The 25665-nt window shown below is 37.7% G+C and overlaps 1 protein-coding gene across 3 annotated transcripts in view; it reads left to right on the forward strand.

Annotated features, from left to right (window-relative positions):
- Positions 1–25665, forward strand: part of PRUNE2 (prune homolog 2 with BCH domain) — a 144710-nt gene that overhangs the window by 104407 nt on the left and 14638 nt on the right. For all 3 annotated transcript variants that reach the window (XM_087741910.1, XM_087741911.1, XM_087741912.1), the window contains exons 10-13: positions 10458–10537; positions 11440–11640; positions 16970–17146; positions 22332–22434. In XM_087741910.1, the coding sequence (XP_087598036.1) occupies positions 10458–10537; positions 11440–11640; positions 16970–17146; positions 22332–22434 (561 nt within the window). The remainder of the gene's footprint in view (positions 1–10457; positions 10538–11439; positions 11641–16969; positions 17147–22331; positions 22435–25665) is intronic.

Genomic DNA, 25665 nt, shown 5'->3' on the forward strand with positions numbered 1-25665 from the left:
GTCTATCAGCTATTATAAATTGTGCAAAGGCTGAACTTGAAATGAAAGGAGTGCTAGAAAAATCCTAATGCTTTAATGAACAGATCACTAAAAGTGCTACAAATCTTTACATCTTGATGTTAAGTGAGTTGTTATGATTAGCAGCTCTGAAAATTATTCCTAAACATTTTATCACGCAAGCAAGACAGAATTCACCCGTTGTAAGATGCTTTGTTACAACATTTGATTCCAGCTAGTGTAGTACGGTAATAAGTATCATCATCATTGTACATGTCAGCATTCATACACGTGGAGAAACAAATCAATTAAGCAATGGAAAAACTTGACAGTATTACAGAAAAGCCAAGTAGAAAACAGGAAATAGCCAATGAAGTTCAGAAGTTGGCTCAGCTGCAGCACGAGTGGTTATTACTAATGGTTAAGAGCAGTCCGAGGCATTTTAGCATGTCTTCATTTGGAAAAAAATGTGCTTGATAAGGTGTAGACTGTAATAATAGTTGGAGGGGAGTTCTCACAACTCCACTGAAGAATCTCAGTAGGGTGTAAAATGTGAAACTTCCTAAAGATTTTCTGCTTCTGATACTGCAACCTCTACCCTGCTAACTACTCTCAAAGCATTAGCATACTTCCTGAAAGTGCAGATGGCTGCACCGTGTATAAGGTGCACGCTGCTTTTTCAAGTGCTGTTCCTGTGCCAATTGCATCATTTGGACCCGCAGGTATTCTGATGATGGGTCTTGACAGCACAGTATGGCAAGAAAATGGTCACTGTGAACCACACGTGCTGGAAAGAAAATTAGTTTTAAAGTGAGGAAACCTAAAACTGAGTTTTCTCAAGGAATAACTAATTGCTCAATGGAAGTGGAAGGTGGGAATCAGGCCCCAGATCTGTGATTCGGCCTGCCATTTTAAGAAATTTCTGGAAATACAATTTTCAAACAAAATGCATTTTCAGGTTATACTTAGGGATCTTTTACATCGGATTGATTTAACTCCTACTTTCTCTGCTGGCACTACCGTGTTACAGTGCATTTGTAGTGTTTTTTCGACAGTGGTTGTTGATTAACAGATCATCTAAATGTTATTTGTAGAATATTAACAACATTTATTAAGAGCAGAGAGATCAGATAAGTTTAAACAAGCCTTCTGAGTGCTAATACTGCTCTGAACCTGCATAGCTTGTTGCCAGACCTTGTGATCTTCCAACATTGATGGAGGAGCACCCACCACACAGGCTCCCCAACTTTGTGTTGTTAATTCTGGTAATTTTCCACTGGCTCAGTAAAGATTAAGCAGTGTTGAGCTAGGCACATAACAGAGGAGAGTCCCTGCTCTGAGGGCAAGACCATGTGGTAGTATGTGAATGCAACGTCAAAGCAGAGCAATAAATGTCAAGTGGCATGTTATCTTTACCTTAGAATTTTTTACTCTCTACTTGCTTTTACACACAAAATATTGAATTAAGAGAATTATTAAAATGGTAATATTAGGAAATGCCTAGCAGGTTCTACACTCCACTGTAAGAGGCATAGTTGGAGACAGCACTATTTCACGGGTACAGTCAGACAACACTGCCCTAAAGAATTGTCTCCTGTCTGTGTCCATGCCATAAAGTTGTTATGTGGCGTGGGGCAGGTAACTAGGAGTCAGCAGCTGCTTGAATCGCACATATCCTTCTCCTCTGACCCCTGTCTGATCTGTTCTTTTTCTGGATGCCAAAGTGAAGCCACTGGAGTCTGACTGTACCAGTCTTTTCCAGTGGCAGCCAGTCATGAGGATCAGTAGTGTCATATAGAAGATGTTACAAAATGCTATATATTCAGAAAAAAACCCAAAGGTTATTAGACATCACATATGAGGAACTCACAATTAATGGACACTCTCAAAGTTAATTTCTGTGTTTCTCTTCTGTAACAGTGAATAATTTCTTATCTTTAATTCATAAAGCTGTTGTCCAAGGTATATTAAATAATGTTTGGAAATGCCCGGTACTCAGGTGATTAGCAGCTCTGAAAAACCCCAGAAAGGACTGATTGTTCTGTCTCTAGAGCAGTGTTTGAATGGTGCATGGTTAATAATGCTTGGGGACGCAAAGGACAAGATAAGGTATTAAATAGTTGCTCATTGGGCTGCACTGTCTTTCCTGTAGCATCTTATGACCTCCTGGTGACTAGGAAGAGACTTTTGGGGACTTTTGGATCTGCTGCAGGGAGCATCAGCCTGGCTTGCATTCCTAAGACCCCATTTCAACAAGACATTTAGGTTTGGGATTTAAAACCAATTTCCCTCATTCTATATTGAGTTGCCTTTTTATTTCATGCGGCTGGAAGTCAGAGATAATTGAAGAAGCCTGGAGCCCTGGATTCCTTCCACAAGCCTTCCTCATCCATGGGCATATGCATAAGGTTGCTGAAATAGCCTAGTGAATTCCATTATTATTCATATATTTGCTTAGATTTGTCCCTCCATTGTTCCCTGCGTCCCTCTCTGGCTTTTCCTGCTTCTCTTGCACTGTGACACAGGGAGGGAGCTGGCAAGGAGTCAGGACAGACAGCCTGTGGCTGCCTAGCAGCAGTGAAAGCAGTGGCGTGTGCTTAAGAATAGCAGCTTCTATTTTTTAACAGTCTTAAACTGATAAGAGCAGGCAGGAGAGCTTACTACTATGAGTGGCTACCTGGAAAAAGTTGAGGCTTACAGTATAGATTTAAGAAGCGGAACAAGGAAAAAGGTGGCTAGATAAACACGTACTAAAGTTGATTGGAGACTAGGAAACATTTTCATACAGAATGGTTAAAGAATTTATTCAGTGGCCCAAAGCAAGAATTTTAACATGTTTTCAGTTAACACACTGAAATGCAAACAATTCAAATTTTCCAGCTAGAATACAGGATTTTCCTACAGAAAGAATATTACCTCTTACATACATGCCTAACTTTTTGACCCAACTTTGATGCTGAAAATGGAGTAAAAAATCAGCACATGAAAAACATCAAGTAACAGTGTAATCAGTAAAAGAAGCTTTAAATCTGAAGAGTGAAGTGTGGAAAACTAGGAAGTTATGACTTTTACTACTTTTTAGCAATGGTTTATTCTGTGGCTGTCGAGAAAGTAAGTGACATGTTTTTCTGTAAAATGGGAATATCAGCATGTGTTTATCTGCTGTGCAGCAGTATGACAATGATTAGTTAACATTTGCACAGATGTTTGATTAATAAAGCTTTTGGCTTAAACAAAGCACCACAGATGATTTTTTTTGTTTTTTGGTTTGCATCCAGAGATGGGAATAAAAGTCTCATGCTATGCATAAATTCCAGTGCTCAGTCTATAGATTTTTCCTGAACTAATTTGTGATTAAGAGCTACCAAATAAATAGCAGTAGAAATACAGTTAATTTAGTGTACTAACATATGGTTGCTAAATGCAGCTCTCAGGAGGTTATAAAATTAATCTATTTTTACAAGTCACCTGTATACAGTATGATTATTTTACACAGCTGTGAGTAAAAGTAATGACTTTTTTCTACTCTCGGATATCCTGGAGTGGATTTCTTCCAATTGCTCATTTTCTTGGTATGTGTATATAGTCAAAGCATAGTGTCTGACTGATATTGACTGAATCCTGCACAATGTATGTCACTTTGATTTGTTGCATGCTCCACTACAGTTCAGGGATCATTAATTCTGCTGAACGTAAAAAATTCACACTGCAGTCTCCTTTATCTCTGAATAGGCAACTGTAGAGATTTTTGGTTATTGTCAGGAAGTTCTGTAGCAAAGGACTAGTTTTAGGAAGTAATTTTGGGGGTTGTTTTTAGTGGGTGCATTTGCTAATGGGTTTCTTCTTCTCTTAGTGCACAATCCAGTTGGGATTTTTGGGGGGACTAATGTTCCTGGCTTCTTTCTCTGTTTCTTCCTCTGTTTCTTCCTGTGTATTTTCATTGAACTTTCTTCAGACTAAAGCCCATATTTTGTCAGGTTTTATTTTCCAACTTTATATACTAACGCTTTATTTCCTATAGCATCTCCTTTTGGCTATAGGCACAGTTGATATTGAAGTATGTCCAGCAGTTCTCTGACTTTGCGTATAGAACATTTCTACCCATCTTACATGGATGATAAGCATCAAAACGCAAACATTAAATTAGGATTTGTAATTGGTTCATTAGCATTAAAGGTCTCTGAAATAACACATCTCAGTTATAACATAGTTCATGGGGTTGTGTCTATAACCAGAAGAACCATCCTCTATTTAAAACAAAGGACAGAATGACTATTTTGTCTTTTCTGAGCATTCCAAGATTAATGACTTCATAAAGTAGATACTTGCTGTTATTTTAAAACATACTATTGTAGCAAGAGTCTGCGAACTTCTGATCTCTAGCTTTTTCTGAGCAAAAATGGAACAGCAATTACAAGCCACAAGCTTGGAGCACACATGTATAACATATGAAAGAAAGGGAAAGATGTTTTATTTGGATATAAATGCAAAACAGCAAAACAGTTTCTGTTCTAAAAATGGAATAATATGTCAAGTGTTTAATAGTGATAACAGAATGGGTTTTGCTATTCTTTTATATGAGGTGAGGTGAATGTTGGAGTAGCTGCAAAGACGGGTGATAGCAAAACATGCCTTGTAAGTCAGCTACCTGGTGAGATATTTTGGCTTTAAATTTATATAAATTTCTGTAGCACAGAACTGTAAACTGAAGAGGAATATAGCAATTAAGAAAACACTTTATGTCAACTCTTCCCTGATGTGAAGTCCAATTTGTGGAGGGCTTAAAGATTTGCTTTAGGCTCCACTTCTGAGGCTTTTTATTGCTTCTGAGTATGGAAGAACAGCATTCTCATTTTGTCCGAAAGAGGTTAGACATCCTTCAGGTGGAGCAATCAAAATGCTGTGAGAGCCATCAGTAGGTTGCCTCTGGCAGTGGAAAGGCCAGAGATGGGCTTACACAAGGTACTGTGTGCTCTGGCCTTGGCCTGGCAAAACACTTAACCCTGCTTAATCATAAGGGCACTTTCAGATGGAGCTATGCTGAGAGTCAGTGGACAGGCATTACTGGGTAAACACCAAGGGCTTTTTCATACCTTCCAAGGAAAATACTGTACTGTCATGTCCAATCCCTCAAGTTCTCGTTTCTCCTTTCCTGGTCTCTGTGCTTGCATAAGGGCAGTGTTACAGGGTGGGAACAGGAGGGGTTCAAAGGAAAAGTGCTTTGTGCTGCCCATGTTCTGCAAAAGTGACTCAAGGAGGAACTTAAGTTCCCTTACCTTGTTTTTGTACCTAAAATTTCACAGTTCATGCATTCTTCCACAAAACAGCTCAATTTTTCACTGCAAACCGGTGAGACAGTGGGCTATAAGCAGGACTTTTATTTCATCCAAGCCTAGGGTGAACCTGCATAATGCGTGGAATTTAAGAATATGAAAAAAGCCAGATGTCTAGTCTCTGAATAACCTTTTCATTGTACTTCATCTCCCTTCCTCCCATTTAGTTTCCAAAACAAGCATGTATTAATAGGAGCTGAGGTGATTTTGTCCATGTTATTGCCTTTACTAATCATGCTTTGAAACTTTGTAAAAACCTTCAACATCTTGTGAAAATTTAAGTGTGAAAGTATTTCTGTGTATAGAGGGAACAGCATGGAAGAAACATGATTTACTTATCTAGGAAAAGTGTTTGGCAGTTGTGGGCTCCACTTCAGATTAAACTTTTGCATTGGTGAGTACAGAAGCTTGGAAAATGTATACCATTTAACATCTGACCGTTGAGCAAGTTGTGGTGGTTTGGAGTGGAGGGATTCACTTTAGAAAGGTGATGGTCACCATTGGATTAATGTTTCTCTTTTTTGCAGGTTGTAGGTGTTCATTCAGAGCAACCCATTGGAGAGATCATTTGGTTTAGACTAAAGAAATTAACTTCTTGATATGTAATAGCTGTAGAGCAGCTTGGGAAACTGGTGATATATCACATATGACACAAGGGTGAGGCAGCACAGCCCATAGGGATTATGACACATTGCTGTGAATATTCAGAGCTGCTCTTTCCAAAATAGCAGAATGCTGCTGTACCTAGAAAAGTCAGGAAGGATAACTTTTAGTCTGAGAAATACTGATTTGAGAGGGCACTAAGAATTATTTAAGGATTATTAATTTATTGTGCTGTAAGTATGTCTGAACCAAGAAAGAGCAAGGAAAGGATGGCAGCTTCCAGCCTCTCTCTCTATCTTTCATAAGAATTTGGTATCTGTCTCTGATACATCTTTGAGAAAGAGGAAGTTTTTAGCTACTTCTGAACAAGTATGTAGACCTGAATTATGAAAGCAAATATGCAGTAACTTGATTCCCAGTGCAGCTGATCCTTAAATGACTGGTCTGTGTACCACATGAAAGAAGTCATTTATGACACAAAAAGCTTATTTGACTTTGACCTCTGTTCCGAGTGAAAGATCACTTTTTTTTATGAACCCAGTAAATAATAGCTGATTAGAATGGAGCTTTCTAAAGTAACTTAATTTACTTCTTCAATAAGGAGCATTCATTAAAAGGAAAAAAAAAAAATGTTTTCTTTGGCTAATACTTTTGGCCACATCATCCATGGCATCAGTTGCACCTGTATGGAAGGCAAGGATTTCGTAAGCTACAATTCTGGAAGTATGTGAAGTAGTCTCTGTGAAGGGAAGAGGAGGTAGTTGCTTAATTTAAGTTTCTGGAGTCCATCTTCCATTATTAGGGTTCCTTCTGAGATCTGTTGAGAGCTTGTGCACAGCCAGAAATTACTCTGCAAGGCGTTGAGCTGCCTAGCATAGCATGCTCTCAAAATCCATCAGAAAATGGGGAGTAATGTCTGTAGAAAACACTTTGTCCATGTCTTGCTCATTCTCACACTGATGGGGAGTCTGGAGCCATATGTTGAGGTACAGTGTCACAGAAGCCATGCTCTGTGACCAGCTTTCTAAACCCACCAGATTTGAAAGTTACGTATTGCCTCTTAATTATGACTGAACAAATATTAACTATGTTTTTTTTTGAAAATATGAACTGTCACTGAACATAGAGTATGTATGTCTGCCAAGGAATCTTTAATCTGCTTGGGTAAAGCACAAGGGACCTGGAAAAATATGACTAACTCCAGTGTCAGACTCTCTCTTCTCTGAAAAGCATGTTGACTGTTTATTTAACAGTAAATTAGAACCTGAACACAATTTAAAAAAAAAAAAAAAAAAGGAAATCTAATCTCAGCTAAAAAATACCATCTTTTATGTGATTGAAAATACAATGGATAACTTCGTGTCAGCAATGCTTTTGGTAACTGGGCTTGAACTGATTTTTAACTGCCTGTCTTGTCCCAGATCTTTCAGGACTGCAGGCTCTTGCTTCCCAAATCAAATATCCCAATATGAACGATACGGATTATTCACATTAAAAACACTGTGCCATCAAAATAAACTTAGAGATTCTCAGACAAATGCTGATGCTGTTTCCTTGCAATCCCTAAGCGAGGGGGATTTTTTGAGTATATTGCCTGTAGCAGTAGCTGTATTTCAGTAGAAATTCAAACAAAAGGATATGAAACACATTTATCTTTCAATCCCCTAGAAATGTACCATTCTTGTAAACACAACTGTAGTATAAAATTCTGGTTTAACAATAACTCAGCTGTAGTGGTCCCACTGAAAGCAGAAAAACATTTGAAATTTATGTCATGAAAGTGTAAGAGATTCCAGAGAAAGCAGCAATGCCAGCTCCAAGTACATACACATTTAAAAAAAGATAAAGACACCACACGGAGAAAAGCAGTCTTGAGGCAATCCTAGAAATATCATGACTTAGGATAATTCTGTCCTAGGCATTGCAAAAATTTTAGGCAACTCTCAAAATTCTGAATTAAGTATTTGTGGGAAATTGCTTTTTTTTCAGATGATAATTGTCTGTTTCTGTAGAGATAGAGTGTATAAAACTCAGTCGTGCTTTTATCATACAGAGGAGAAGATGATCTTCATTCTACTCAAACATTTTTACAGGCTTACTGCAGAGAATACTGTCTCTTTTTAATACAGAAAGCCTGAAAATTCACTGTCCTCCTGTAGCTTACTCTTCACACAACTTGAAAGAAGAGCATTTCCTTCAAATAATTTCCTGCAGTGAATTCTGAAGCTTGTTCAGTAATGAATTGTTATTTGGTGTGACAAGGCTGTAAGAGATTTTATAAATGAATGGTTTATATGTTAGTATCAAAATCCTGTTCTGTCCAGCCTCGAGTACCCATAAGTCATTATCTGAGTAGTCTGGAGCTGCTTTAGTCTGAGAACTTTTCATAGCTTTATATTTGGAAAGGTTAATAAAGCCCCAAATAAAATCTTTATCTGAATTTAAAATGGATTAGAAGTATTCATCCTCTCTCCACACTGTTTCCACCACTATGGTTTCTTACCTTATCTGGCTGTTACTTACAGCACTTCATTAGAATTCAGATTTGTCTCCACTAGGTTCAGATGAATAAATTAGACTTCATTACACATATTTTACTATGAATTGAACAGACACAAAAAAAAAGCCAAAGACTGTAATGACTTATTTACATTTTCTAAGTGCATTGTGATGGTATTCTGTGAATCAGTTTTCTGTACAGCTTCTGAACACAGATGATGCTACAGAGCAGAAAAAGAGGAAATGGTAGATTACAGACAATTTGTGCCATTCATTTTATTAATGAGCAGGATACTTTGATCAAATTTCTTTACTGTTCTATTGTGTATCCAAAGAGAAATAATATTTCAAGCCTTATTTGACAGTAATTAAACATATTGCAGAATTGCTGTGTTTTGTAGAAATCATTAAGCAGTTAATCTCTGTATTTGTGAAAAATGTACTCTACAATATGTGGGGATAAATCTAGTAAAATTAGCAAGGTTAATATGTGTCTGCTTTTATTGAGAGACAAGGCCTGGTCATGAGTTGAGCAGCACAAACATGTTTGACCCTAGCTTTATATTCCCTGTATTCTCTGTGGCCTCATGGAATAAGTGGGAGTTTACTAGTTTGCCTGTCTGTATTGGGAATTTGATAGCATGGGGCTTGAGGTAAAGATCTTTTGCAACTTTAAGCACAGTGAAGCCTTTGGCTCACTTATATGCAGGCCTACATGTACACATTTGCATATAATCTATATGAAATCAACAAGAAATCATAGAAACTATACTCATACTCTGATGCAATGATTGGCCAGAAGAGTCTTGTCTACACACAGTAAAATGATGACGGTAGTCCTCCTGGGGAAAGCGAGGGTAGGAAGAAACTGCGGGAGTGACTAGCCAAGTCTATTCAGACCCATTCAGCTGAATCATTCAGAAGAAAGCTAGCTGATGCTGTGGCAGGGAAAAGTACCTTCTTTGATCTCATCACAGCTCTGTTAATCAAAGTGTAAAAATTGTCTGGTTTTCAGCTTTTGTGAAAAAAAAATTTTTTTTAGAAATAAAGTTTGGAAGGGAATATAGAAAAAATGCTATAATTATTTAATAAAATAAATCAAGCTTTTTTTGGAGTCATACATTTTTAGTGCAGTTAGTTTGAAAGCTGCCAAGAGTGTCCTGAAAACATAAAATGTTGTTTCTTGTCTGCATTCGAACCATCCTCCCATTTTGTAAAATGCTTGAATAGAAAATAGACATGAAAACAGTTCAATTGCATTTGCTTTAAACATTCAAACACCTTTGTTATTATTTTCACCACTTAATGCCTTTTACTTGTCTTATGTAAGTATGTTAAATGTAATTTCTTAGTATCTTCCTAAAAATGGAGTCTAGGTAGCATATTTTGCAACATTTTAGTCTTTGAACATCTGTGATGTAGTTTTGGTTCTCACTTTTGTGCTTTCTGTACTCCAATGCAGGACATCAACTGTTTCAGTGTTACAGAATGACTGATTTGGGTCAGAATTGCTCTAAAGTACAAATGATATCAAAAGAATGAAAAAACCTACTCATTATACTATTTTTGCTATACAGTAACTGTATATACGGCAATGAAAACACTGTTATGGAACTCTTAAGTGTGGCATGCAGTTTGCAAAGAGTAGCTGAAGCTCCCTGCAATGATGTGTCTGGTTTGCCAGGTGACAAAAGACCAACTGCATTTGTATAAAATGAGAAACATTGCTGTTTGCCAGCCTGTTATTATTCAGTGCTCTGTCTTGATTGCAGTAAAAGTGGCTATGTGTGTGTGACCTATAGTCTCCAAAGGCTCTACAGGCATGCAGATAAATAAGGGGTAAGAACAGCAGAGTAGAATTGCAACAGCTGTGTTCGTTTCTCAGTTACATCAATTTGTGATCAGGCTTCTGAACTGCCTATGTTGAAGAAAATCTCAGTTCTGTATGAGATCACATGGGCTGTATTGCTAGCAAGGTCAACCTGTGCATCTCTTTAAGATTTTGCTTTGTATTTTACCTCTCAGGTTGGTACAAGAGGATGTGGGAATGGACATCCCCTTTGCTGAGGGTGTACTAAGCCCCAGTTCTACAGACATGAGACCGGGTGAGAGAAGCTCTTACTCATTTTCTGAATTGTATCTTATTTCCTTGGCATTTAATTATGCAGTGAGAAGGGTGTTTCTGTGCTGGTAAAGAATCAGTTCAGTGTTAAAAAGTGTGAAGTTCACTTCAGTCAATTTTCTTCTTCAGAAATAATTGTAGTGTGTCATTTTCTTGTGTGCATTGTTGTCATTGCTTAGTCCTTATGAAGTTTAAGTAGTGTCTATTATTTATCTTATATTTGACTACTGTCTAAGTGAACTAAGTTAGCATTGGAATACTTCAGACAGAACAGCTTGAAATATGCCACACAATGCAGTGGCAAGGGGCAAAGCCATACATAGCTTTTGTCTTGTTGAAGACTACTTTTATTTAAGACTGACTTAGAGACTCAAAGGTATTTTTATTTCTGTTCCTGTATTGAATAAGATGTTGTATAGTTAAAACTAAAGGAATAGCTACTTGCAAATCAGCACCATTCAAATAGCACCAAGTGCATAAGAAAACAAATACTTACAGGGGATTTTCACTCATCTGAATTTTTCCAGGATTCAGCAATGTCTTGGTTCATAACTCAAATAATTTGTATATTGCTCTTTAAATTCTTAAACATTGTGAGTCAGAGCATGTCCAAGGCTTGATTTTCATCTGATGATTGCAGAAAATTGAATCTGGATTTTGCATAATTTAAGAGCTCCCAGCTACATCTGCCATTCCTGTAGATGCTTGTTTTATTTCTTTAAACATTAATGTTGATATTTGTGTTTTATGTTAGGTGATCTTAAATGGCTTGATGTTACTAAAATTGTTCTGTCCCAGTGTGTTTGAAGGTGATTCTTAAGTATATGGGAGATAAATTGTATGTGGAGGAGATAAAGTTCTTTTTTTTTCTTCCTCTTTTTTCAGAACCTCCCAATTCTCTTGACCTTAATGGTTCCCATCCCAGAAGGATAAAGCTCACTGCTCCAAATATCAATCTCTCTTTGGACCAGAGTGAAGGGTCTGTACTTTCCGATGATAATTTGGATACGCCGGATGAAATTGACATCAATGTAGATGACCTTGACACTCCTGATGAAGCAGACTCTTTTGAATACACTGGACAAGGTAATTTTCTAGATTGTAAATGTAGAGTTCATCTCTGTTTCTGTCTTTACTGCTCTTTACTTTCTTTACTTTATCAGTCTCACATCTGTCAGGCTATGAATATGGTTAAAGCACTTGAGAGTTAATGCTAGGTGTCCAGATATTTTTACCGTCTGCTATTTTTTAACCTTTCTTCCCCTGCATAAAGTAATACATTTCTTCTTATGCAGAGTGCAGAAAGACATAGTACAGCTGATCAGATAAAATAAGAAGAGCCACCTAGAGAGAATCAAGGTCCTGTCTTTGTCCAGTACCATAGGACTTGTCTGAAAAGAGATGATCAAGAAGGAGAAAGCAGTTGCTCTCTGTTGTAGAGAACACTATAGCTAACTGCACCTTCGTGCAGCTCTGGCGAGCTCTAGATTACAGTTATATCAGCAGCACTTAGGGATATAACCTTGTGTAAAATGTGTTGACTGGTATAAGCTGCACCAAAGAGCCTGCAGTGTATAAATGAAGTAGACACAGCATGGTGAGAGAGGTCTTTTGTTAGTGAGAAATGTCTTTTTTTATTCCCATGTATGGGTGGAAAGCTGAAACGTGGAAGGTGTGTGCATGGCATGATAAAGCTAGCTCAGGTGATGGAACAACACAATTCCTTGTTCCACCAATTTAAATACGCTTCCTCAGCAGGGCTAGTTGTACAGTATAGATACACCCTGAAGTGTACAATGGATACTTCACTCTTCCTTCACATATTAATGATTTTCCCTCATGTGGTGTAAGTGTTTCACACTGTCTAACTCACTTTGCTTACCCCCATGATATATGAAATAGGGTGTTAAAACTAATTTCTTGCTAGTACCTTAAGAACCATACAAAAGCTGTATTCACTAATGTAAATAAATAAAGGTCATAAGCTATTTGAGGAGAAAATGAGCGTGACCACTTTACAATCTACAACACAAAGAAACTTTAAAAACAGATCAATTTAAACTGAACTTTCCCTTGCATTTAAATCCTCTATTGCTAGTGAGGTCACTGTAATTTAAAAATTGTATGGTCTTTTGAGCATAGAAGAACAGTTGCATCAGTTTAAGTGATATTGCCAAAGAGGCATTACTGTGTACTCACTCATGCATGAGCATCTCTAATGTCACTTCTCATTAGAAAGCCCATTTCCTTATGGGTAGATGCAGAGCATAGTGATGAGTTGCTTGACGGTTAGAATATTTTGTAACAAAGGTTAAAACTAACACACACACACACACACACGCTTTACACTAGAGCAGCATGTGCTTGCAGTTTTAGACTGTTGGGACCACTGTGTGAGAGCAAAAATCTCTGTCTGCAGTGGAACAGATTATGCCTTTAAGACCTCAGGTAAATAAATTCAACTCCAATGATTTTGGTGGCTTTTTTTGCTGCTTTCTAAATGTGATGATTTGTTCAATTGCTAAAGTTGGACTAGTTTCCCTGAACTCCTAAGTGAAAAAGAACTCCAGGTGCCTGTGTTCTTGGTGACATTTTTGCAGTTGTGTAGTTTGATTTTAGACATACTTAATCAGCAAAATGTCCTCCACTTAGATGAGCCAGAAAGAGAGAGTAGAAAAGGAAAAAAAATCACATTTTATCAAAATAAGCCGGCAATAAAATAAATGGGCTGTATATTATGTGAATCTGATAGCTAAGAGTATAGTCATAAGAACTAGTTCAGAATGGTTTATTTGCATGGTAAATAGCCTTTGTTATCTTTGTACTTCTGTCACTCTACTGTTAACCAGTATGCACTCTGCTGTTACCAGCACTCATAATCTCCTACAGATCAGTGTTTCTAGACTGTTGTGCCAAACCCAGGGAAGTAAATACTGAGAAGACGTAGCTGTTGAGACTGTAGAGAACAGTGATTTCTAGCTTGTCACGCTCAGACTGCTGAAGGTCCATTTGGACTATAAAAGGCAACTGAGAAAAGCAAGACTGTTGTAATGATTTGGGATCCACCTCATTGCTGGAAAACTGATGGCTCTGTAATACAAGAACTACTGAAACCCATGCATTCAAAAGAGTGATGAAGAAGAATCATCACAACTGCAAGGTGCAAGTAAATAGATGAGAGTGGAAATACTAAAGTACTTGTCTTAAACTAGCACCTGACTTGTTTAGGGATTGGTTGATCATCGGTTTCACAGGGGTTTTTTTGTCACTAATACTTTGCATTTCAACATTCTCTTTCAGAACCTGCTCTTGTTTCTGAGATGAGCTTTTGATTATTATTACATTAGATGACATAAAAATTGCATTTCTGAAAACCCTATGTGCATATAGGTGAAGGCCTCCCCCCAAATCAGCATTATTTTGGGAAGTAAAAGACTGTTTGTTATTTGTCTGCAGATATTTATTTCCTTTCTGAATTTCACACTGGTACATCTTTCTCTGCAAAATCAACACTCCAGGCAGTAAAGCATAGTTACTTTGTCAGGAAGAGGTGATCTAGTACCATTTCTATGCAAAAATAATTCATTTGGCCAGTTCCAGCATCATAAGTTTTATCAGGGTCTCTTTTCATAGTTTTTCATCATTTACGGTTTCACCAACAAAAAAAAATCAAAACCCAAATACAATTTCAGCATTAGTCTGACAATTACTTAGCCCAGCCTCGTTTCACTAAAGCTGTTCTGCCAGCTACAGGTTTCTCCCTCAGCCATGCTCTTTCTACACTCTGAGGAACCAGCTGGCTAGATAGTTTTCCCAGGCTGTTCTCATAATCCCATCTATCTATTCTGAAAGCACACAATAGCTACATAATAGTGTCCCGTGGGGACTCTATATCCTTAAAGGAATGGATCACCCTGTGAAGGTCTGTTGAAGTTTGCATAGCTTGACTGCATGCATGTAGTTTTCATATTGTTTCCCATAGTACCTTTATAAAATAAACATCATAGAAAATTGCATTAAGATATCTATGTTTGGAGGGAGCGAGGCTATGCATTTTGTAAACTTCTTCCCAATGTTACGGAATATGTGGTATTTCAAAACTGAATGCTAAGTACATTATTAAACATCATGAGCATTGTACCCTGAGAAGGCATGAATACATACTTCAGTTCCACAATATATAATCTACTGACCAGAAACTGTTAAACCAATTTGAAATAGTACACTTGAAAAAAATCACCTTTTGCAGTCTGTTCTTCCCAACCTTAGATGTCCTCAAACTCCCTCATTTTGCACCTCCTAAGGAAAAAAGGCTTATGTGGTCACATTATATGTGCACGTGTATGCATTTCCTTGTCTCCCATCCCTGTTTCCACCATTAATACAATTTCACCTGAATACATTTTTAACTCATTGGCTGGTTAGGCAGTGAGGTAGGAGGTGACATATTAGTGCTTTCTTGCAAGATTTCAGAAGGCAGGAATTAGGTAAAGAAAAGAACTGGTGATAGACTCCGCTTTTGTTGCACGTGGAAGAATCTACCTCAGGGAGGGGGACCTTCCGCCAGTATTATTCCCTAATAGTACTTTGTATTAGGAACAGAAAATACAAGGCAGGCGGCAGTAGAAATTCAGGCTTCATTAGTCCTACAGTAACAACAAATGTGTGCTTAACCTAATACATATTTTCAAAAAAGTTCAAAGCTTTTTTTTGTGTTTTGGGGAACTTGATATTCCTAACAAATTTGGTGGAATTATTGATAGGATTTAACGCAGAAATCAGTTTTACAAATTAATAGTCAGTACTTGTATGTGTATTCGCCTGTAGGTTCTATGTGTGTAGACATATGTGGTATACACACAGTATACTATCTTATTCCTGATTTCATAAAGATAATTGATTTAATTCTTATGATAAACTGGTGTGTTTTAAGGATCATATACTTCCATTTGTGTGAGTAGTTCAAGAAGCGGTATTAATCGAAAAGGCATCCGAAGACAAACCAATACATAGAAAGGTTTGAGGACTTCTATGAAACATCATGTTCTTTACCTCTCCTTGTCATTTAATATAAGTTCTTTTAGTTTATTCTTAACTCTCATAGATCTCTTTGGTATTTTCAAGTAAGATGTCTGGTCAGCTTTTTATGTACACACATGTATGTCATTATGTATCTCACTGTATCTTTATTTACTGATGTTAGCTCACTGATTGACTTACATGATCAAATTCTGCTCTTACTTATGACTGCAAAGCCACAGTAATACTTTAAACAGAACAGTTGATTTTATTTGTTTAGTCCAAATACGTGTAATGCATAAAATGTATAGAATCTCTACTATGAAGATAAATTAATAATATGCACACAGCCACAAGGCAAAGGTGCTTCAGCAAGAATAATAGTACAAAAGAGGGATTTTTTTTTTCCATGGAAAAAAAAGTATGTTGTAACAATAACTAAAGAAGAAAATTAAATAATTCCAGCTGTGGACAGAATGACTTTTCACGTCACTTTCTCTGTAACCAGCCATTAAGTTTGAAAAACTGGAATGCAGTTAAATTCCTTGTTAAGAGCCATCTTGTCAATGTGCAATAGAAATGTAAATTTTGTTAATTACTTTGCAGCTTTTCTGAATCTAAGAGTATCCAGCAGAGAGGCTGTGCTATGAGACTTCGTAGTCTGTTGTCAGCCATGCGGTTTTATTTATTGTGATCGTTGTGTCTGTGGACTACATGTACCTGTTCTCTCACGGGTGCTGATACAAACAGGCCAGATTACCTGGCTGCTCTGTACTTCACATCTGGGAGGGAACTGGTATTTAACCTCAACCGAAAGGCCCTGGGGGAGATGAATACTGTGGTTATATGAGGAGTCAGCATTATCTCATGACTGAAGCAGAGGAAGATGGGCATTCTTCATGTTTGCTGATGCTAGATGTGAAGAGATTGAAGACAAACTGGGAAAAAGTTGAGAAGCTGTAGCTCTGTGGTAATTCCTCTCAAGACAAGAAGCATCGCTGTGTTCACTTTTAGTTCTCTACTTTGCTTTTTAGTATAGTTCTCTTACCTGCAATGCAAAGATTTTTAAAGACCCACAGTGCAGTACCTGTAGTGAGCAGCTGATCAGTTTTACTAACTGGATGCAAAAATGCAAAAATCCTTTGGTGGTATTCTGCATAGTGATAATTGCTGCTGTTCTTTTTATGTTCATAATGATAAAAAGTTTATAAAAATGGAAACTTCTCATTTACTGACTGTTAGACAATCAAATTCTGCTCTTATTTGTACCAGTGCAGATCCAGGATAGTGCTGTAAAAATCCAGTTGATTTCAGTCATCCATTTCAAATGTACATAACAGAGAAAATATTTAGAGCTTTTACAGGAAGATGTAATATATACAATTTTATTTTTCAGAGGAGCAGACTGCTACTAAGGATGCTTCCCAGGAGGAGTCTGAATCAATTCCAGAGTACACTGCTGAAGAGGAGCGAGAGGATAACAGGTTATGGAGAACGGTGGTTATTGGAGAACAAGAACAAAGAATCGATATGAAAGTCATTGAACCTTACAAAAAGGTCATTTCACATGGAGGTAGGAAGACACTGAATGCATTTTTTTAGCTTGATGTAAAAAAAATCCATGCTTTATTGAGCATGATTTATTTCTATTTTAGTTCAGTTTTCATACTGGCAAGGGGAGAGAGAGTTTATTTTTCAGCCATGGCTGAAATCAACCTGGCTTTCAATTCAGTGTGGCAATGACTAATGAGTATTTTAAATACAAAGCAATTTCAGGAGCAACAAATAGATTGACATACATGTGTCAGTAGCAATCTGGTCATTGTAGGCTAAAACTGTCTTAGAGTAAGTAAAAAAAAAAAATTGTCCTACAGAAAAAAAATTTGAAAATTTTATTCTGTGGATTTTGGCAAAAACTTTTGCATGAGGAAACTTTTGCTCTATGATTTGCTGAATGATGTATGTGGGTGCACAGATCTAAACAAGTAGAGTGGCAAAAGAAAAAAAATACAGTTTCCCCTGGTATTTCCTTTTGTCTGGCTAAGCCCTTTATGTTATGTTTGCTGCTATTTATAGTTGTCAGCGGACAGCATTTCACCAGCAACAGTTTTATGGTATTTTTCACATAATATGTTAATGATTATCAAATAGCATATCAATGAAAACATTTAAAGTAGGAAAATGACCTCATGTGCTTGCTATATTGTCTCCTTTGCTCATCTGCTCCCTGACCTCCTCAGAGAATTTGTAGTTCTGGTCTTACTAGCACACTTCTGTACAAATTAATTCAAATGGATAAATATTACTACAGATACTGAAGGAAGAAAATGAAACAAAGCTTTCTAAGTGCCTTTTCCTCCATGTCTCAGGTTTAGATTATCTTTGGATTTTATATGTTTGGGGGACAGAGTTTGCCAACTGTTAAGTAAGATACTAAGTAAGGATGAATTGTTCTATTCCTGCAGAAACTGAGGCAGGTAACTTAGCATCTCAGAGGTAAGATTTGTGAGTCTATATGAGGATGCTTCTGTCACAGTGTTGCTGATTTGTAACATCATTTAAAGGTAAACCGTTGTTTCCAGTATACTTTCAGTGTTAAAACTCTATCTGGTAAAAGTGACATAAATAAACAGTGGTTAATTATATTACCTGAGGATGTGGTCCTCAAATTTGCACATTTACATTAAAAGCAGATAAATGCTAGCCTACAGATGTTCACAGTGGTCAGCGTGCAGAAGGTTTAGTCAGAATTAATAAAGATGTTTAAGCCTCCAAGCATTTTCCCACTATAACAACACCATCAAAGATTTATGAATGTGATGTCACCTCAGACACAGTTTAGCAAACAGACACAGATGGCATAATTTAGGAAACAAACATAAAATATTTGAGGCCTTGCTAATGGTGTTTATTTATATGTTTTTTGTATGCTGTAAATGAGTCTAGGTACATTTGTGGTGAAAACTGTCTCATACACTTCCTACTATATGCTGATGTATACATTTATACTAGCTTTTATGAAAAATAAATACCAGTCCATTTTAGTGAGTGGAGAAGTAGCTCTTAATTGAGCACTGCTTGACTGTTGAACAAGGCCTAGTTCCAGTGGCAGACATCTCTGATGGCAACTATGCAGTACATAATAATGCACAGTTATCGATGGGAGTCTAGGTCATTCAGCTCAGTGCTCAGTGTGAAATAATCAGGATTAAAATTTTACATGTCTGATATCTTGTTTTCTTAGATCACTCAAATCTAAGATAAAGAACATTATGTTTCCTTTACTTTTGAATGGGTGCTGCTCAGTAACTTAGCCATTGTAAAAGAAACTGTGTGAGATAACAATAAGGTTCAGCCCACCACTGGCTAAATTGGAAATTTTGCCTGAAATCTAGCCATATCGCAGCAAGTTAAGGACTGGATTAAATTCTGTGTTTATGAAGTGGCAGACTGATGTCTGCCACTGATGGGGAAAGAAAATTATTTTGATGCATGGGTCATGGGAAAACTTTGGACAGCTTGAACAGCTTCTACGTTATGGCGGCTAGGCCTATTCTGTATGATGTTCCCTTTGGCAGTACTTTAATATCTTTGGAGTGCTTTAGAGGGCCAGGGATCTTTCCTTTAACTTCAAGATTAAGACCAGATTCTGGCTAAAATTAGTTAACTGGAAGTCAGGTCAAGCATCTCTTGATTCAGTGATCATTCCTCCCTGCTAAATGACAGATAACACCAAATGCAGAATCTAGGAGTTTAGATTCTAAAAATAGGAAAGGGGGGAGTAGACTTGGCAGTCTAGGTGTGAGATTGCCTTCCACATATGTTGATGGAGAAATTTCTTAGAGATCTGTCGCTTTGCATAGGCTGACTGAGAATTTGGGCAAATGGCTTTTACTGGCTTCTAGTGATGAATTAAAAAAAATTTCTCCCTTGGGTGAACATTCCTTGTCTACAAGCATGTGTAAGAAAAAGTGGCTTTGATTTATCTGTGGGTTTTTCTTCTGTGTGCTGTTAGGTGGCATTGCACATAATCATTTTGCTTTACATGAACTGCAAACTATGCTGTGTAATTTAGTGTGCACACCTGCCACAATGTGCTCTCACTGCCAAACTCCTGAGCCGGCTGGACAGATTGCTTTATGCCAGCATGATATAAATTGTCCTGAAAGTCTTTTAAGGATTTTTAAATTTATAGAAGGAAGGAAGTTTCCTCCCTATTTGTAAAGCTGAGGGGGGAAAAATACTGCTTTATTCCATAATGATTTAGGTGAGGGAAGAGCTAGGATAGGATAGGTAAAATGAGTACTGTCTCTTTGAAAGAATGTGGGTCTATTGAGAAGATGAAAACATAACAGAGAGTTGTATTAAATGATGAGTATGGGAGGTGGAGTTCTTTTCTCTTTGTTTCTTTTGAGAAGACTGGTATATTCCTTCATGTCAAACTCTTAAAAGGTGAAAGTGCTGAAAACAGGACTGGAGTTTCTTTCCCCTCCTTGTGTCCTATTCTCCCTTGCTAGAGAATGCAATGCTACTCGTTGCATTTGATCTTGACATCTTCACTGGGACACCAAAGTAAATCATCCATATCTATATCTATAGATATGCTGTTCATGTTTACTGGATCCTGACATGAGCTGGAGCTATGACACACCATGCCATGTCACATGGTTTAAATTGGTTATATCCACATTGCCCTTTGGCTTGAACTCAAACCCTAATCCCGAGCTTTTCTGCCTGTCCATGTCCTCCAACAGGATGGAGAGCAACACTGCACTGTGGGACTGGAGAAGACAGTGGACATATGCTGGGCTGCAGTTGTACAGCGGCTTCTCTAGCTCTGGAAGCCCAGCTGTAGATTAGCTGGCCTTTGGCCTCTGAGAGCCAGAAAATAAGCTACTTTACAGTGCTGGGAAGACAAAGGATGCCAAGATCATAGAAGGATGGAGTTAAGGCTAAGGACAGAAAGCTTCCTGCAGTGTCCAAATGATTCTTCAGTGGATGATGTCTAGGCTAGCTAGCATTCCCAACTTGATGTTGGTGTTACCATCAACAATATGTATTATCATCTTGTCCAATACATTATATTTAGTCAAATCTACCAAATCAAATTCAGAAAGAAAAAAGTCCAAGATAATCCTTCAGCAGGTTGCTTTGCCAAGCCTTGATTTGAAACAATCTGGCTCAAGGCAAGAGACTTACTTCTGACATGCACATTTTTCTCTCAGAGACTTAGCCTTCTTTTCTCCCCTTTGTAACTGGGAAACCAGTGGTGTTTTTCTGTCCTTTAAGGAACAGCTGAGAGCCCTAAATGGAGAGTCCCTCTGTGCGTGTCCTTATGACTGGGATAGTGTTGAGATTAATCAGCTGTGGTTCTTCTTGACATGGAAGACTTCATGGGCAAGTGCCTTGAAGCACCCATTTTGTCAGGGATTCTGGATTCTTTGAAGATATCTACAAAGCCATGTGAGAAATTACTTCCTTGACATAAACATCATCTCCTTATTTCAGCTAGCTGAGACTCAGCTTAGGTGTCGAGTGAGAAAAGAGAAAACAAACTCACTCTTCCCTGGTTAGCACACATGGGTTGTGTATTATTTCTGTCTTTCCATAGAGAATTTTGCTTTTCTTGGCTGGCTACAATGCAAGTTCTACAAGCATTTGAGTTAGGCTTGGATACTGCTCTCTAATATCCAAAAAGCACTGTAAAAGTCTTAAAATCTCCTTATGAAAGTGTTGTATAGGTGCTGGTATTATCCTTTAATTTTGTCAGGAATGTTTTCCTATTCCTATTCAGGGTTTCCTTCACAAACATTATCATCTCTCCCTCATAGTTACTTTCTTCTAGCCTGTTTTGAAAGGCTTTCAAGTCATTCTCTGGGTATATCCAGCTTCTATCTCTGTGCGACATTAGTGCTATCTACCTACAACCATTTCTACAGCATCTTTATAAATTGCCTCCTGATTGCAGGTATCTTTTAAATGAAACTTTCAACTGAAATGCAGGAGTATTTTGTATTTATTATTAATAATACAGAAATCTATAGCAGCTGCAAAGGATTGTGCAGAAGATTAACCAGCATTAATCCATCGTGAAAAAAAAAAAATTATTCCTTTTGGGTAACAAGCAACTGCCCTGGACCCCAGAACAGTAGTGCTGCAGCTTTGACGGTTTACAGTTATCGTTAGGCAGTGATGCAGCCCAGAGAATGCCACTATTGGACAGCTGGAGTGTCCAAGGTAAAAAAGTATTTTATACAAAATTCGCAGCAAAGGATTTAACTTATCCCCAGGAGCTTTTAAGGTATAGTGGGGTGCAGTCATAATTGTAATATGCTGAGGCCATTGGAGCTGCGCAAGCCAACTGAGGTTGGATTGTGAGACTTTGTGAAACATCATTCAAAAGATGAAGGATAACAAATGTAGGATATTTTCTTGAGCCCCTTAGTCTGAGGTGAGCATTCAGCACACGATTGCTGTCAAGATGTAATGAACCAGGAGTTCAGATGAGATTGTATTACTTACAAGGGGTTTTTGCTGGTCTTTATAGAAAGTTTACTAATAGTTCTGCTAAGTGTGTTTTTCGGGAATTCAACATAACTGATTATCCTACTTTATCACTTGATGATAGTTTGTACATTTTTGGCCCTCTTCAGCAATAGACATAGTAGCTCTATTCCAGGACTGTGAGATTTCTTTTTAAATTTATTTTGTTAAGAGCCTTTGACAAAGATAAAAATGTCTTTTCGTTTTTTCCACAGGATACTATGGTGATGGTCTGAATGCTATCATTGTGTTTGCAGCATGTTTCTTGCCAGACAGCAGTCGAACTGATTACAACTATGTCATGGAAAATCTTTTCCTGTGAGTGATATGTGAGCAATGTGATACAGTCTTTTGAGTTAGTACTCATAATTATGAAGTGAGAGATAACCTGTCTTTAATTAAGAGGTAATTTTGATCATTAGAACGGGAGTGATCTGAATGACAAGCAAAATAGCAGTTTTAGATAAACTGCTCAGTGGAGTATTATTTTGGTATTCTTTACCTACTCACCCTCCCAAATTAAGGCGTATTTATTGGGACCAAATCTGACTGTAGTACCTCCCTAAATGTCAAGGAATGCAGTATCTTCAGCTTCTTGGGCCTACAATCATTGCACTGTTTCAGTAGTGATTTCCAGCCCTTGCTGAGAACAACCAGCAGGGACTTAGGCCACCAGACTGGTTTTCACTGTTCATTGCTTATTATATATTATCATGATGTGCCACTGTATATCATATTTTTAATACATGCTGTGGCTGTGTTTAGGAGTCACAGGACCATTTTGTGACACTCATTTTAAAAATACAGGATAAATGACAGTTGCTGACACAAACACCTCTAAGTATTTTCCTGACTCCAGCTGCCTCTGATTCAGTTATAAGTGGCAGGGGCCAGTTGGACAGGACACAGAATTGGCCACATGAACCCAAATGTATCACAGGAAAATTATTCCTAGTAGCAGCTTGGCTTGACAGCCAAAAATTGTGAAGGCAGCACTCCCCTGAAGTGCCTCCAGCTACTTCCACTTACAGTTGTTAAAAAATGGATCATTCCAGCATTTTCTATGCTAAAACCCAGTAAGTCATTTCTAAAGCCAGCAGAGGCCTGGCCTTTGCCATTTGTAGCTTACGAGGCACCAAGAGCGCAGACCCAGTCTCCTTAAAACTCCAGTCCTTGAAGATGCATGTTGTGACAGCCAGTGCCTTCAACATTGTGTCTACATGGGAAAAACAAGACTGAGTGCTTTAGTTCCAGGCCAGACCAACTGCTAGCATTTGTCTGGTAGAGCCTCTAAGACACCCATGTCATCTACAGTAACTGATTTACACAGTGCCCAGTGATTTAGAAGGAATGAATTAGTACAGTGGTTTTAACTTGATAACTAGGGTACAAAGCTGAGAGTAACCATTACTGGCATTAAATAGTTGTTCTTTGACTTCACCCAAGACCCTTGTTTGTAGATAGAGCTAGTGGTAAATGGACTTTGCAGAGAAAGCCTTTTCAAGCCTTGAGACTTTTCCATATCACCTGGGGATATTGCCAAAGTAAATTCTATAACTCACTGCCTTTTTCTGGGGTGGTAGTATAAGAGAGAGTTCAGGTTGACTGTGAACCTTCAACTTATTTTAAGGCTTGTAGACTGTTAGTTGTCTGTAAGACAACAAGAAAAAGGAAAGTCAGATCACCCCTTTCTTTCAGTTGCCGGCCTATTAATTGCATTGAAATAGAGGGAGTGTGACAGTTTACAATATATCCAATAACTGATAGATTTTAATATTTGCGAATTGTTTACTATTGAATTATATAGGGATCTGGAGAGACCTGCAAATCACTAGATCTCTTCTCATTTTTTATACAGCATGTTTCTGATAGATAATCATGCACTTGCAGCATATAAGCCACCTCTAGTTTCTGATTAACAGCTCTCCTCAATTGTTCCTGAGTTTTGCAGTTACTTTTCCTTCTGGATTCCCTTCACATTTCCAATTACCTTGTTCCTGTTTGTTACTTTCACTAATCCTGTAAAACTATCTTTGAAGAGTTGGGTTTGAGCCAAAACTCTTGAGACAGCATCTTCTACGGCACCTCTTCTAGATGATGCAGAACGACACAGAAAATTCTGCTGTTTCTTTTGTGTCTGTCTGATATTGTCTAGAGATTAAAAGTTTTTTAAAAGAATCACTACTTGAAAAACTACACTTTGAAAATCAAAACCAGCACTTTTTGCTTTCAGAGCGAAAAAATTGTTCTAGTCAATGAGAAAAATTCTGTCCATCTTTTCAAATAATAAAGAAATTACTATTATTACCAAATAATAAAAAATCAGCAGTTAGGTAAGGTTTGCAAAAGAGCTCAGCATCCCTAAAATGGTAAATGTTCTATTTCAGCCCACAGTGAATAAGAGCTGTTGAGTGAAAGTGTATGAGATAAAGCGAGATCTTACTAAAAAACTAGTAGAGATTCCTTTTTGTCATAATACTCTTCTTATTCCTGATGAGAAGTATGCATGACTGTTCTTATTATAACTGATTATTCATAATATTAACAATTCTCTTTGCACCTAGGCAAACATAGACATTTTTTAGACTGTTTCTATAACTGAAAGACTTTAGTGTTTTGACAAGTACTTATACACACTTTTCTGTATGTTTCAGTGTCTAAATGACTTTAAAGCACTAGATGATGTGCCCTATTGGAAGGGCTAATTTCATAACCTGTCAAATAGTTAGTAGATTCAGTTAAATTATGCTTTTTGCATCAGAATGTCCATACAATCCCTCACTTTGATATTTCACAGTTAAACATGAGCCTTTACAAATGTCAGGCAAAAGCAGGGAATGCACAACTGCAAGGTGAGAAAGAGCAGTGAAAAGCATTGAGTGAATAGTGATTTAGGTGGGATTTATCAAATGCATGGAACTGGTCAGTTAATGGCTGCCTACTTTATGCCCAGGTAAAATATCACTCTCTTTGGTGAGAACTAGATTTTGTACTGTTCTTTTAAAGAAACTGCATCTTAAGGAATTTAAGAGTCAGATTAGACCGTGAGTCATTCCCATACACCTGTGAAAGGGGCCATTATGCTCACAGATAGAGCTGCCTTTTGTAGTGAGCACTCAGGCATTCGGTTTTTAAGCTGTGAGTCGTGATTTTTCAATGTAGTTTTTACATAGACATGCCTTGGGGCTGGAGTAGAGAGAACAATTTGAACATTCTTGTGATGAACAGCTCCCGAGTAAGGTAGGGACTACTGAACGGAGCATCTGCATATATAGCCCCGGACAAGAATTTAAAGCTACCCTTTCATTTGACTGAGTACTGTGCTCTTCTAGGTAGGGTGAGTTTGGCCAGAAGAGCACTGTTCTGTCTGAATTATCATTGCTGAGATGAGAAATTTAATGAGTGTTTGGAGTGTTTTGCTCACAAAATGAAGTGATGCCATGGAGTGCTCTGTCCTGTCAGAAGGCAGGGTGATGGACAAGCTTTTATTAGCCTTGAGATTCAAAGTGTTTGTAGTTGGCAGTCACAGACTCAGTAGCAGTAGTGTGA

Source organism: Nipponia nippon, unplaced genomic scaffold (assembly GCF_047370975.1).
Source record: "Nipponia nippon isolate SJK-2023a ecotype South Korea unplaced genomic scaffold, ASM4737097v1 scaffold_8, whole genome shotgun sequence".
NCBI classification, from domain to species: domain Eukaryota; kingdom Metazoa; phylum Chordata; class Aves; order Pelecaniformes; family Threskiornithidae; genus Nipponia; species Nipponia nippon.